Source organism: Manacus vitellinus, unplaced genomic scaffold (assembly GCF_001715985.3).
Source record: "Manacus vitellinus isolate BGI_N305 unplaced genomic scaffold, ASM171598v3 scaffold_23_pilon, whole genome shotgun sequence".
NCBI classification, from domain to species: domain Eukaryota; kingdom Metazoa; phylum Chordata; class Aves; order Passeriformes; family Pipridae; genus Manacus; species Manacus vitellinus.
Genome location: NW_021939718.1, coordinates 11900792 through 11916166, shown reverse-complemented (window position 1 = coordinate 11916166; position 15375 = coordinate 11900792). Strand labels below are relative to the sequence as shown.

Genomic DNA, 15375 nt, shown 5'->3' with positions numbered 1-15375 from the left:
CCAATCAAGACAGAGTTTCTCAGTGCAGTAGGGATTTTCTTCCCACACTGTCTGTTACTATCACAGCACAGCTATTGCAAGAGTGTGTGTCACATACTCTTTTAGCAAGCAACAGGATGGCTGTACCATCACACTAGTTGCATTCCAGAGGATCCTGGCTGTGAAAATCAGCATGCTGTGCTATTCTCTACCTTTTTTTTTATTCTGTTGCTTCAGAAAAAGAAAAGTTTGCATGGGTATCTCTTTCCTTTGGCTTCTGTGAAGGGAAGAAACAGACTTTGTTGACAGTGGCAGTGGCACACCTCGTTCTCACTACCTGAACAGGGTTTGTGAAAGGTTTGCAGCCAGTGTTTTCTCCTTCCTCATCTGCTCAGTCCAGATGACAAAAACTCAAGTTATCAGCTTCTCACACCATGGATCATGGGTGCCAGATGGAAGAGTCTGTAAACAGAACTAAACCTTTTCCTATTTAAAAAACCCATTAACTTGTGTTTCGCCTATCTGGGCCAGTAATTTTTAAATTTGTTTCCAGGTTTACCTTGTCACGCTCAGGTGTTGTCTAAGATAATGCTCATTTTTTGTTCTTCCACAGGTGGCTTTCACCTCCATTTCACATTGACCCGGTGATCAGGTGTTTGACCCAGTATAGATCTGTTCTCTGCTGTGAGATGAGGAGCTACAGAGCCTCTAGAATCACATGTAGGTAAAGTAAAATCTAAATCTGCTCACATTTATAACCTTCTGGAGTGTGTGGAGGAGCAGATGCTTGGGGTGAGGAGTTTTAGAGAAACACAAAAGGTAACTTGTTTCTGTTAGAGCAAGGGAAAGCTGATATTTGAAAAACTTTCCCAAATGAGCTTCTGCTTTCCTAAGCTGCATTTCTTTTGCACTCCAGCTAAAGGATCAAGAAGGTAAAGGAATGTAACTGACTGCAAAGGAACCACTGAAGCTTTTTACACAGTCTCCACTGGAGTAATGGAGTATTTTACAGCTTTTGGTGCACTTCTGCTCAGAAGATAACCTGCAAAGTCAATATTGTTCTCCTTTCACAGCTGAAAAATTAACAGAAATTCAGTTACTGACCCCAGTTCACAGAGCGGATTTGTGTTTTTCAATGGTTTCCCAGTCGAAAAAGTACCTTTTGTGCCACAGTTACAACAGCACCTGTGGCAATACCAACAGGTGAAGGTAGCTGGCCCTAAGGCAACCTCTAGGAAGCATCTTTGTTTACCTTTTCCTGTTAATAAAAGATAAGCTCAGTATGAGATGTGAATAAATCTTCTGCAAAGCCATGAGACCTAGTCAGAAGTGCTCCAAAATGCATCCTTTTGTTAACATTTTAAATACAGATGTCAGTTACTGCAGTCAGTCAACTGCAACATACAGCTGTGCATCTCTGTAGACTGCATATTTCTATATTCTTGAAACAAATATGTAACTGCCTGAAGTTACAAATGTTTTATGTATGCTTCTTTCATAACCCTAGTTATTAATCGAAAAAAGGTGAGTTGTTTTTTTTTGACACAGGTCGTGAAAATACAACTACTTCTTGTAAAATGAAACTTTATTCTAAAATGTATCCAAAATTGCAAGACACAAGCACCATTAAACAGATAAATAGACATATATTTATGTACAGAGAGCATCAAAACACAAAACAATTGTTAATATAATTCTTATACCATTTTAATGAGTATCCATCAATAAAACTTTACAATTTAAAGGAGACTTTTCAGTTGCAAAACAGTTGTAAAATCATATGTATAAATTATGTTTACTACAATTCCAATAACAGAGGCAAAGTAAAATACAAAAATAATAATCAATACTGCAAATTCAAATACAAACCCCAAAAGTAATGCTGCACAGGTACGTATGTACACTGGATGAAGTCATGCAGCCAGGCAGTGCAACAAATTAACTGCTGAGTTTAACTTATCACAAAATGGAACCACCATGTCGGCAAGCAGAAGAAAATATACTTTTGTAATAAATCATAGTGCATTTTGAAGTTAGACTTTATAAAATGATTGTTGAATGATATACTTCTAATATTCCCCATGTGATCTGAGATCCCCCCAACTCCTTTTTCACAAAATAAAATACAAATGACAAAAGCTAAAAACCCCACTGTAGAACAGAGTCTGATGTACTGGTACCATCTTCAATTTTTTTATTTTTTTTTTTTAATTCTCGGTATCAGACTTGTTTGCAAGTGTCCATGTCCACAGGGACACAGATTATTCCTTGCTACCAGAAGTAAATCTTTCACGCTCCAATGCTATCTCCATAAACTGCACCTCACACAATGCCTGGACTGCACTGGTTTGAGGAAACACAGCTGAGCCTTGGAAAAAGAACCCTTAAATCCCTAGGAAGTACAGAGAGAGAGAAAATGAATGATAGAGACACCTCATTATTCCTGAAGCTCCTACCCCTAATTGCTTTAATTACATAAATAGAGATTAACATAAGAGGCTTTTATGGCTTGGGTGAAATTTCTGCTAATTTGCTGGGCAAGCGCGAAGCCCGAGTGTCCCCACAGGGCTTTGCCTTTCACAGTGCAGAGGGCTACAGACTCTTGCGTTGGTTAAAGAAAGCCTCAAGTAACTCTACAGAAAAATACCTCTGCAATGAAAATGTGTTAAAGGAACAAAAAATCCAAACAGAAGCTCTGGAAAACCGTGACTTCTTGAGTAGCTGCAGTACTAAGACAAGGCTGTCACCTTTCAGGTCTGTGTTGGTTGGTGTAGCATAAACACGCAGGTAAAACTGGTTAAGTGTCAAAGTTAGATGAGATAAAATTACACAGTCTGACACCTTTTTTTTTCCATTACAATCTTAAGTGATAAGCACGCTCAGTGTTTTCACTAGGAATTTACAGCTAAAATGCTACATTTCTTTGCCAAAAAGACATTTACAGCAGCCTGTAAACTACTTAGGAGTTGCTCCCTGCATCCTTTGTGCAGCCAAAACCCCCTTTTGAGCCATCACTAACTTCCAAGACAACAGGAGTTTTGAGCTAAAAAGGGATGCAGAAGAACACCTGTATTGGGTAAATAATGTAGCAATTTTATACAGCAGCACTTTTGAATTTCCAACATGCAAGCACATGTAGAGAGAAGCTAAGAGACAGCATGCACTGCAGTGTTATGTCATTGTGCTTACTTCTGCTGAGGGCATTTTCACCCAGAAAAACATAAATGTTAGCCCCAGAAGACTAAAATAGTCAGTATTAATGAAGCCATCAGCTACTGTTGTAGTAAAGAACACCCCAAAAGAGGGAAGTTTGTCTGCTTGTAGCATATAGATACTGAAGCTGAAGAGAATTACAAAGGCACAGTACAAGCCTATACGTCTTGTAAATTATATATATTCATATATTTCTGCTCATACCACCTCAAGATACTGAACGGTACAATAATAATTGAAGGTACAAATGTTACTGACAGTGAAGCACTACAAATAAATGACTTCTGGAGAAGACAGCTTGTTACTTGCTACATTTTTACCCTTCCTGGGTGGTGAGCTCCTTCACCTTCCCTCCACTGGCTGACAACACCCATCGAGATATTCAACAGCATGATGATCCAGTGAAAAAACTGGAACAGTGTCAGATGACAGACAGAATGGCCTTACATATCTGAAAAGCTGTCAATGAGTGGCTGCCACAACCATCTTTCCCACTGTTTTACCTTTGGCTCAGAATGCACAGAGAAACCAGGAATAGCAACTGGAAATTCATACCCATTTTTACACAGAGCTGAGGCTGAGATAATCCACGAAGGTAACATTTTGGTTAACTTCAGCACTCGAAACACTGAACAGCAGGCAGGGATTGTACCAGCACATCCTAAAACACAACTCTCAGTTTTTCTATTCATAGCAACACGAGACGTGTATCATTTCCAGCACTGAGTGATTCACAACTTAGGAAATAAAGTGAATGGATCAATATTGCTCCTGTTAAACTCATAAAAAATGACACCCAATTTTGTGGGATGGAGCTACATGGCAACTGTGGAGGCGGCTGCTGTCCCAGCTCAGCTGTGAGAACATGGACAGTCCACAAAGGTGAAAGGTGCAAGCTACAACATTTGTGTTTTTAAACTTCACCTGTTCCTCAGCTCACAACAAGAACACATATGACTGCTGTCAGGATTTTGTAACAGCAGCGAGTGAAGGAAGGTATCAAAGTGAACTAGAATGAGATGGGTGCGGTGCAGGCCTGAGGTGGAACCTGCTGTAAACAGGCTTTGCCAACCCACCGTAAAGCTGCCTGCAGAGATCTGCTCTGTTTGGCACCGGATATTCCCTCATCTCCAAACCAGCACATGAAATCGCAATACATTTATCACACGTTTACAGAAAGAAAACAAACCAACATAAACTGCCATTGCTACATGTATTCTCTCAATCCTCAATCACAACCTCCTAGATTTATTCCTTAATGCTCTCAGGAAAGGAATCTTTAGCCACACCCGGAAAGTATGAACATTAATACCTTAGTTCCAAGCTCACAGCTGAATTTAAAAGCTGCGTACGCTATTGCTGGTGTTGATTGATCTATGCAATGGTTTCTTCATGTGTTGCTTTCAATAAATGAATCGGTGCAGACAATGAGGGAGCCCACTTAACAAATAAAGGTGAGCATTTCTAGGCAGGTGTAAACCTTCCAACAAGTTAGTTAAAGTTATACCTGTTCATAAAACCTGAAGTAAAAATAAAAGAGCAACTATGGAGCAGAAATCTAATGTTTAAGATTGAATTCAGAAACTCATCTGTAAGCTACTCAGATTCAGGTTCAAAGAACCTGCATTATTCTTGTCCTTACCAAGCTCAAATAAATACACTTTTGTGCAGAGGTACCTAAGCCAATTGTAAACTCATGGATTCATCCCACCTAATTCCAGCTCTTCATCAGTGGCAGGGTAGCTGATGCCATCATACAATCTTCCAGAGGCATCTCCTCTCCTGTCCCTCCTCTGACTTACACAGGAGACCCAGGATGGTAATTTTTAGCCAGCTGAGATTATGGCAGGATGAATCAGGCCACAGTGTGGAGCGGAAACAAGTCTGATGTGGTGGCACAGTATCACCATGACAAACTGTCTGTCACAGTCCTGCCTGAGGCTCCAATGCAGACACGCTCTGGGTCAGTGACCCGCACTATCCGTGTCTTTACAGTTCCCAGTCTGGCAAGGAACTTTTCACAGGTAAAAACCAGTGAGGCTTGACTTCATGATGATCCCCCAAAGCCAGATCCGAGGCCATGTGGGATGGGATCGCTGTCAGGCAGCATCCACACAGGCTGCTGACCTTCCAAACCCATCCCACAGGCTGCTCTGAAAATACAGACAAGGTCTGGAGGAGTTTGTAGCTGGAGTGGTTACTCATCCTAACACAACACACACACATGTTCACGTATTTATGATGCTGTGGGAAGTTTGTATCTCCACGCCTCAGCTACGGCATGGATTGGCTCTTTGCAGTAGCTGTCGGTAATGAAGATGAAGTACACACTGAGGAGAAATACAGCGGTTCTGTAACACACAACATTTGTGAGATCCCCAATATTATCAATATTAATGCTTAAGGTCAGAGGCAGTATCGAGTTTTGCATGCACTTTCTACATTAATATTTATATTGACAAGTTTAATTCTTGCTGGTTTGCAAAATTACTGAGGTTTCCATTACTTCCAGAGACTGGAACATTGAACATTTGTTTCATTTATGATGTTGAAAGTCATTCTTTGTCTAAAATACACCTACAAATACTTGGGATTATGGGATTGGGATTGCCCTGTTGTTCTCTGTAAAGGGCTGAAGTAACTGTAGAAATATTTTTTGATCTTAGAAATATAAGGAGTTTATCTACATATTGGACTGTAAGTGTGAGAAACATTTATTGCAAGTTCTCAAAGTCTTACATGAAATGGTGAAGGTGCAAAGTCATTAAGACTGCCTTGATTCAAGAGATTAACCTAGTCATTTAAACTATCAATAAAAACATTTAAAATAATCCAAGTAAGAATCCCCTTCAACTTTCCAAGCTTTTCCACCTTTCCCATCATTGCCTTTCAGACTAGACAGGACTTGAATTTCTGATGTCAGAAACCAGCAAAGAACACACAGACATTTTCAGGTCTTTGCTGTACATCATAAAATACTATAAAAAAGAATCCATAGTCCAAGAATTCAGGTTATTTTTCTCTCTCAACAGACAGAGAGTTAAATTCTCCTTAAAATACCACCTCAGGTGGAGCCTGTGGTGGGTGGGGAGGAGGACACAATAGGGAGGCAGCACCGCACCTCCTGCATGCCCTTAAAGATGGGTTTCAGTCTTGGCACTGATGCAGTTTTTGGGAAAAAACAAAGACACTAGCTCACACGTCTTTGTAAGGCAGCAGCCTGCCCAGGCTCTGTACCTGGGGCACCCCTTTGCCAGGGGACACCTGCCCAGGTGTGGCACCTCCCAGGTGTGCAGGCAGCCGCAGCTGGGATGCCATAGAACCTGCTGACCTGCAGCTGCCTGCTAAAATCCAACCACCAGCTCTCAAGAAAGGGTACGAACTGGGTTGGATTCTCTTACATTACATTTAATATTCCTGTAAATGGCTTATAGATCTGCTATCTGAAATAAATTCTGAAACCATTACGCATGCTTAACAGAGCTTCAACTCTATGTGGACAGTGAGTCTAGAGGACAGAACAAGGACTGTTGTAGTATATAATACGCATGGCTGTACAATCAAATGCCACCTCTTGCTTCAAAACAAGAATTTACAGCAGTAAGCAGTGGTGACAAGATTTCTTACACAAAACCTACAGGAATTTACAGAATATGCACTGATCACCTAGGTTATAATACCAGCAGTAGACTACACAGAGTATCTTGTGCAATGTGAACAGAGTTGACAATAGTTTACTAATGCTTTAAGTAATTCACATAAATATGCTAACCCACCAGCTACCAAATCTTCCTCCTCTTCCCACCAGAACCAGATGTGTGTACAGAAGTTCAGGAAAAAAAAAGGTGGGTTTTTTTGGTAGCTTTAGACAAACATGCACAAAATAGATGCACTGCATGGGGATACCTGCCACAAAAAAAAGCCCTGAAAACTGGTCTCCAAGCATAGCATTGATTCACACTTCTCAAACAGCCACAACAAGGCTAAAAATGTTTACTGTTTGGATGCTTTTTGTCCTGGAAAAAGAATAATTAAAAAATTTACTTGATTCTTAACTAACAGAAAGCTCCAGCTTTACTCAAGCCACTATTTCATGTCTGTAATTCCAGCTCTAGTTTAGGAACTTGTGTTCTCTTCCTTATCCATTAGTGTAAATTCAAATAAAATCAAAACTACAAGTTAATCAGAAAAATTAAAATATACTTGAAAAATGGAAATGAAAAATAGCTTATAACTGCTTTTGAATGTTATGTTTATTGACAACAATTTAGCAATGCTGCTTTGCTTTCCCTCTAAGTTGTTGGATGTGCTCTGTGCTCCTGTTAGAGATGGCTTTAGTGTATTTCTACCTTAATTAAATATATCCTGTATTTGGGATTTTATTTCCTCTAATCTGCATGACAAGAATCAGCTTTTATTTCAAGCTATTTTATGTCATTGTTAGGAGCCATCTCACCTAATTTGGGAGTCTGTGGGATGCTAGCATTCCTGATCTGGAGCAGTGAGAGCTGTCAGGATGCTGCACTGCCACTCCTTATCTGTTCTTATGCTCAAAAGTCTCTATAATGAAATAAACTCTCTACAGCAGGGCTGTAATTACAGATGTGAACAACTTTCTGCAGGTTTATTGGGCAAAATGCTCTTATTTTTGTGCAAAGATCTGGCACAGTACATTTAACGGGAAAATCCAAATGAGAGAGGATAAACATGAAGATTAAACAACAGGAAAAAAACCCTAAAACATCCAGTTCACCCAGTTGACAGTTTGACTCCTCAAGGATCAGAGCAGTTGTTCCACAGCCAGTGATTTTTCCCATCAAAAGCAATTACTGATGATTTCAGTATCTCTGTAACAGCCCAAACTCCTAAATTGTACAATCTATTTCCTAGCACACTCAGGGTACTGAGAAAACACATCACCTTTCCAAATACCCATGTTTTGAGCTGTTTCCGTACGAAAATTGTTGCTAAAAACTGCCAGGATTTTCTCTTAGCAAAAGGAAGCTTCTTGTCTCAGCAATGTAAAATCTTAAAGGATCCCCAGAACCTACTGGCAAGAAGAGTTGTGCAAGTTCTCAAGAGAACAGCGAGGTAGCGAACAAACACCTTGTTTCTGGTGGATTATCCCCGGGTCCTGAACACCCTGACCCTGGGAACAAGCTTGCTCGACCACTCGGTCACTCTCCTGAGACCACAGAACCCTGGACCTCCCATGAGACACACTGAAAGCACTGGACAGACAAATTAAATCACTGCCTGTGAATTAGGCTCATACAAAGCCACACAAATCAGAAATCAAGAGATATGCTTTTGGGGATGTGGCAGGAGCTTTCAACACCAAGTCCACCTGTACTACTTACAACTAGGCAGCAAATGTGGTTTTGATCTGATTTCTCCCAAAAACCACATCATCAGCAAACATTTATGACACTGAATTCAAACAAATACAAAAAAAAAATCAAACCAAAGCAAAACAAAAACTCAAAAAGTGATTTTTTTTCTCTCTCAATTTCTTCTGCACGCAAAAATTAAATAGTGGTTAGAAACTGACCACTTCAAATTATAACCAAAAACTGCGTTTTTATTAAATGTGAAAACATGTACCCAAGAAAACCTTTATACATTTTTATGGCAAGTTTTCCCATTACATGAGAGGCTTTCTTACACACTTCAAGCTTAAATGAAGAACAGCGACCAAACAGAAGTTTGGACTAAAACTGCAAAGCTGTTGGCTGTGTTGGGGTAACTATGGCTGCACGATTTAAAACAAGGTGGAAGGACAAATTCACAAAAATAGTCGATGTAGTAGTGAACAAAGCTCTAATAAAGTAAGAAACAGAAGAAAGCCAAATCTGCTCCTCATGTCAGTACTATTGATACATAAATGCTCCTGCACTGGTGATAACTTTAAAATAATGTCTGCTTAGGAAAGACCATCCATGCTCAAAAGCACGGTCCTACTTTCCTAATTTCCTGAAGGAAATTTCCTGTATTCTTAAATCTGTTTAAAATCAACAATGTACAGGCTTAATTTCAAACCAAGGCCAACTCAATGGAAAGACCAGAGTTTTAATGTGCTGAATAAGATGATCCATTTTTATCTCTAAATTTGGTAATTTGTTCCCAATATATAGACAATATGCAAGCATGCGCTCAAAGCGGTATTTTAAATACTTTTTTCTTATTTTTCAGGTTGAAACATTATTTCGGTAATTTCAATGGACCCTCTGTATTTTGTTCTAAGTACTCAGTTTACACATCTACCAAATAATGTCACACCTTAGGTAAGTTACAAATTTGACCCAGATCAGGGTGAAGTCCTACCCAAAAAATGACCTTATGTGAGTGGTTTCATCCAAGTTTCAGCAGGAGAACTGGCACAAGCAGCAGCCTGTAGGACTGTGCCAGTAATAACTAGAAAGCAGAGAGAGCTGCATAGAGTCAAATCTAAATCTGTCATCTGTCTTTTAATTTTTATAGTTGTTTTGGATCATTAAATCCTGAATTAGATCCTTAGTGTGAGATGTCACTATTGAAATAATTTTGGGGGGTTTATTTGAGAACTGTACTTTGTCAGGATTCCCATCCTTAAGGTCCAAGCGGGACAGGAGCCACAGTTATATCATCACTTACAGTGAATTAAAGAAAAGTAAATTTACCTGTATTTTTTACATCATTAAGCTATATTTTACATTATCGAAATGCGAATGTGTAGGGTCAAATATTGAAGAATCCAATCCATATTTAGCCATCATAACAACAAATCAGGGCTGACCAGGAACAGGAGGAAACACACAAAAATAATTAACTGATATGAGAAATAGAAATTAGGTGTAACGTATCAGCTGAAAAGTCATTTTGACTGGTAAGGGGAGAAAAAAGGAATAAAAAGTTCAACACTGAACTTACTAGGGCTCTGCAACAAAATAAAAAATGGCACTTTTTTTGGAGTGCAACTGCAGGTCTTCCTCTTGCTCAGGCGATTAATAACTCAATGCATACATGCAAATACCTGGGTATTTTCTTGATCCACATGTCAGGCCATGTGATTTACCTGTGATTCAGACAGCTTCTTCCTTGCCCCAAGCCCTGTTCTTGCCAGGGCTTGGACACGGTGATAAAATCTGGGTGATGTGCAGATAAATCTGGGTAAGAATACTCATTTTCACAGCTTTATGCAGCACGTTAAATACTGGTTTCACTGTGAAGTTCAGAAGTGAATTCCAATTTCAGCTGATTTCTACAAGGCCAGAAGACTTGCCAGAGTTCTCACAGTATGAAAGATGTCCTACTCCCTATTTTTGCTACTCTAAGATTTAATCACTTCTGTTTTTAAAAACCTTGTCTGAAAGACCCATTTAAAGATTCACCATTATCTATTTCTATATTAAAGAGCAAAATCTATCTAAAAGCCCAGAGGAAAAAACCTATCCTGCACTACTTAAAATAAAATTGCTCCCAGAATTGGGAGCTTGGGAATAGTCTTTCTTTCCACACCGATACTCAAGGTATGATGAAAATCCTACAAGGATTTGTAAGCAAAAGAAACAAAAATGAACAAGCAAAAAGCCCAGTGCATATTACAAAAAAAAAAATCAGCTGCTGTCGGTGGGGCTATGTGGGTATGAGAAACGTTGGACACACCAAGTAAATCAGGTGCCTGAAAGGACGCTTTACTCATATATTAAAATGAGGATAACATATTTTCATAGCAATATCCAGTATATGTTGGCGATTCCATTTAAGGGGCTTCCTTGACAGCTTTGGTGGCCAGACTTCTATCCTGCAAAAGTGCCCAACAGGACACTTACCTGGGGTGCGAACAGGCTTTGACACTTGATTCACAGCCCCCATCTACCTCAGTCCAGGAGCCAGTGACATCACCTGACTGGAACTGGGCAGAAAAGAGTCCCCAGGTCCTTCCTGGAAGGCTACCACAGATAATACAGGTGTCAACACAGGCTGCAAGGACACCTGGACTCTGGGAACACACCAGTGGTGTGAGTGACAACAGCAAAGGGTCTGAGGAAATTAACACCTGATTTTGTGTTTGTAACTCAAGTCAATAGTGTCTCCATCTTTGGAGACAGCAACAAAGTGTTATCCAAACAGAAACAGATGAATGTGACCTTCATAATCACTGGGAATACAGTCTACAAAACCATATAATGACTATATAGTTGATGTTTACAACTAATCAAAGTAGTTCTTACTACTAAAAGGTAATGCTACCAAAATCTTTGATACTTTAACATAATTTTAAGCCTCTGAGCATGAATAGCCCTAACAAGAGAGTGAAGTGTTAAATCTTTTTTATTTCCATATATGATATACACATATAATAAATGGAAATAAAAATGAGTTAGGAGATTGTAGTATTCCTTACACATCCCAGTACGTGCAGCTGCCATCACAACAAGCCCATCCCATATGCTCCTTTATCACAATTCATGAAAAAAATCCCCTTGCACATGGACATACCACACCCCAGAACTGATCTGTAAGTCCAAGGAGGGAAATCTGCTTTTTGTCTGTGGCCTGAATTTCTGCTGAGCCACTTTGTGCCCACATTGCTGATCATCAGCCTGTTGATCACTACAAACTCAAAACCTCTGTTTTCTTGGGGGAACTGTGAATCACTAGGAACTAAATAAATGTACCATAATCTTGGTTTCAGAGCTCTGCCTCAGGAGATATGGGACGGCTTCCAGAAGCATTTCTTTTAGGACCTTTTCAACCTTCTGTTCCCAGCTTTCACACCTAACAGGTTGTTCCACTCTTAAAATGGCCCAGAGCTTTGTTCCTCTTCTGTTCATGGCAAAAGGTAAGACCTTTTGTACTGCAACATTTTGGCTCAAAAAAGGCTGCTGACTGGAAAGTTTTGGGGGAATTAATTCTGGCAGACATGGTAGAAAACACACACCCAAGCAGCAGCATGGTGACCTGATTCACAGAATGGGCTTGTGAAACACTGTTTATAATTAGGACCATGAACTGTTACTATGCATTTGAGAATCACTGAAAACGGGAAATATAATTGTAAGTTGTTAGAAAGTGTTTTGGTGATAAGGACTCTACTGTATTTTCACTAACTACCACCCCTAGAGAAGACCATGCTAAATAGAAAACTCATTTCCAAGGGCAGGGGGAAGCCCTGTTCTTTATTGCTAGATTCTAAAGCAATTGGAGCTCACTTACAGTAACCTTATAGTACTCTATATAAACTGAGAAGCTTGTATCAAATTCAGGCTTCCATTTAAAATAGATATTGCAGATATTAGGCTTCAATTAAAGAAGAAAAATAACCTTCAGTGCTTCTTTTCTTTTTAAAGGCAAAGTATTAAAAAAAAAATCCCCAAACTATGTGAAAGTTATCAAATTTCTCAAAAAAATTAAGATGAGCTTTCTTCTATTTCTTGAGACAGTACAATTTGTGATTCACAGGGTAGCTGGTATCAAACACAAGTTAATGAAAGCTCTTATAAGCAATTTTATTCCTATCCATAATGGCAGACATTAACAAAATCAAAAGAATTTATCATTTGAGTTCAACTTAAAAAATAACTTATAAAGCAGTGATATATGCAATGTAGAACAGTTCAAGAGGGAACAAGGAAAGCAAATTTTAATAATTAAAATGTAAACGTGAAAAAAAAAATGGAATAGAAGTCCCTACTTCTCATTTCTACTTAAGATGTGATGTGATACTATTTTACAATGTCCTGTGGGTGTCTGGATGTGCGTGTGTGTTTCTGTGTCACACACACACACACAACATTGACCCACACATGTCACACATAGACAGTCTTGCAGTTCCACCTCGGACAGGTCTGTCACAGCACTCTTTACAGTTGTCTCAAGCATGGGACCCCCTTCCTTGACAAAATGGGGGAGATGGTAGGAAAAGAAAAACAAACCAGGTGGGTCTGATTGTGTCTGAGATCCTTTAGTTAAACTGTACACTGGGACGAGCAATTTTCTTCTGCAGTAGCTCTCTGGAGAGGGCCAACTCACTGTGGTCTTCGTGGTGACACTGGTGAGCGGGTCACACACTCATTGTCATGCTAGGGGAGTACTGCAAAGAGAGCAATCCACATTTTAACAACCTCTTCTCCCCCACCCCAGGGAACCAAAACCATGTCTGCACCACAGCAATGGATTCAGAGGTCAACATACTCCTTGAGCTTCCTCCTCAATTTGTGGCTGCAGCCTTTGCTAAGGCTGTAGTTCAGTTTGTGGCATCGTAACTACCGTTGTGCTTCTCTCATGTACAAATACAGCTATTGCTGATAAAGGCAACTCCCTTGGAGGCTGTTTTGGTGTTAACTGGGTGATGTGATGAACCAAAACATCACTTTCCACGCCCCTTCCTGGCCCGTGTTGGCTACTGGGGGAATTTAGCTGGGCAGACTGGCTGCATTCATGGTTAGCTGAACCACAGAAATATTTTGGGGAGCTTTTTATTACCTTGTGGAAAGAAAGGAGTAAAGATATGTATGACTATGATTAAATTAGGCTTTTAGTCTGTATTATTTTGTGTTACCAGTTTCAGGAGGCAAGCTGCATCAGAGACTAGTGGTCATTCCATGGTGACTCAGGGACCAGTGGCCACTCTCCTTGGTGTGAACCAAAAATTCAATCGCCACGCAGTCACACTATTACAGTGACACAACTTAAACTGCAGCCCTCACACAAGCTACAGCTGCCCTCAGGTTAGCAGTATTTCATTAAAATAATCAAAAGGACACCACAATGCCTAGAAAAACTGCACATCTACACACCTAATTTGTTTTTAAATTGAAAGCTATGGACTGCAAAAGCACTTAATTTGGCCTAAAATCCTCTAAGTAGAGGTAGGTGTTCAAGAAGTATCAGCATTTTGAAAATAGAAAAACAGCTGCCTTTGTAAAACCAGGTATGCCATAAATATCCTGCCAAGGCTTGAGCTCCAAGCTGACCATTTCCAAGTGTCCAAGCTTATAAAAAAGCATTTTGAATGGGTCTTCCGTGTCATCTGAGCTACACAGAATGAACTCCAGCTCAGAAGGCTTAAAGCAAAGCACCTGCTCAAGTGGGGAAATACTTTGGACAAGGAATCAGTTGACAGTCTCTAGGTGTTTATGATTTTTAACTTGTTATTAGCCAAGCACCTTTTCCCACCCCAACCAAAACTCCTAGTGAACTGAACAGACAATCTGCCTGAGAAAGGACTTTATAATAATGCCTTTTCTGAGTAGCCAGGTGGGAAAATATGAATCAGAAAGAAGGCAGTTCTCAAGGACAACAGCGTGACCCGTGTTGGAGAGGAACCGGTACCTGGAGCAGACTAGAATGTACCTGGGATGTGTAACAGAAGCCTTGTAGGCACACAACTCAATAAAACCTTGAGAAAACTGGGTCTCTGGTTCCTCCAGGCAGGAAAACAGCATCCAGGAGCACCTAGAATCCAGTAAGTGTCTGAAAACACTGATTTTCTCTGGAATACAACTGATGTCCTCTTCTTCCCATGACCCATGTTTTGGTGACCTGGCCTCCGTGCCCTCAGCCAAACTGAGAGTCAGGGGCTGCCATGAATGGGGATCACGTTTAATGGAGGCTCTGTGGTTTTGGCAGACACTGAAACATCAGTCTTTTTGGGTTATACAAGACAATTTTCTCTAACACTCCACACAACCTGAGTGTGTGCCCACCAACAGCTAACATGCAGAAACTTCCTTTTCACTAGTGAAAGAAGAAAACCCCAAAAAAACCCTCAAAATCTGATTCCCATGAAATTTGCCGTGGAGTTCAACTGTGTTGAGATCTAACAAAACTGTTTACTTGCCGTAATTCCTGAGCTGCAGGTCACCACTTAGTAGTTAATGAAGTTACACTCCTATTTAGGGACCTAAACGTGGATTTAGAAACCCAACTTCAGGCACATGAGTATGGAAATACCACAGTCTTGCTCTGTAATGTATTTTACACCACATTTTGCTGCCTCAAGCATTATTCATTTAAAAAAAAAAAAAAGCATAATTTGACCCAGAATGAACGCTAGAGGGAACCTTTGCCTTTTATGGCTCTAATAGCACATGGCATATTTGCAACACGGAATCTACTGATGCTCTAATCACATACTTCAGTGTAAACCCTGCTCTTTCACTGACAACTGACCTCTTAACCCAGAAAAATCGTGTCTGC

The 15375-nt window shown here is 40.0% G+C and overlaps 1 protein-coding gene across 1 annotated transcript in view; it reads right to left on the bottom strand.

The window, feature by feature from the left end:
* Nucleotides 1–1546: 1546 nt before the first annotated feature.
* SSBP2 (single stranded DNA binding protein 2) overlaps nt 1547–15375 on the bottom strand; it is a 137854-nt gene continuing 124025 nt past the window's right edge. The window contains exon 18 of the mRNA XM_029959935.1: nt 1547–13267. Coding sequence (XP_029815795.1) covers nt 13238–13267 — 30 coding nt within the window. The 3' untranslated portion in view covers nt 1547–13237. The remainder of the gene's footprint in view (nt 13268–15375) is intronic.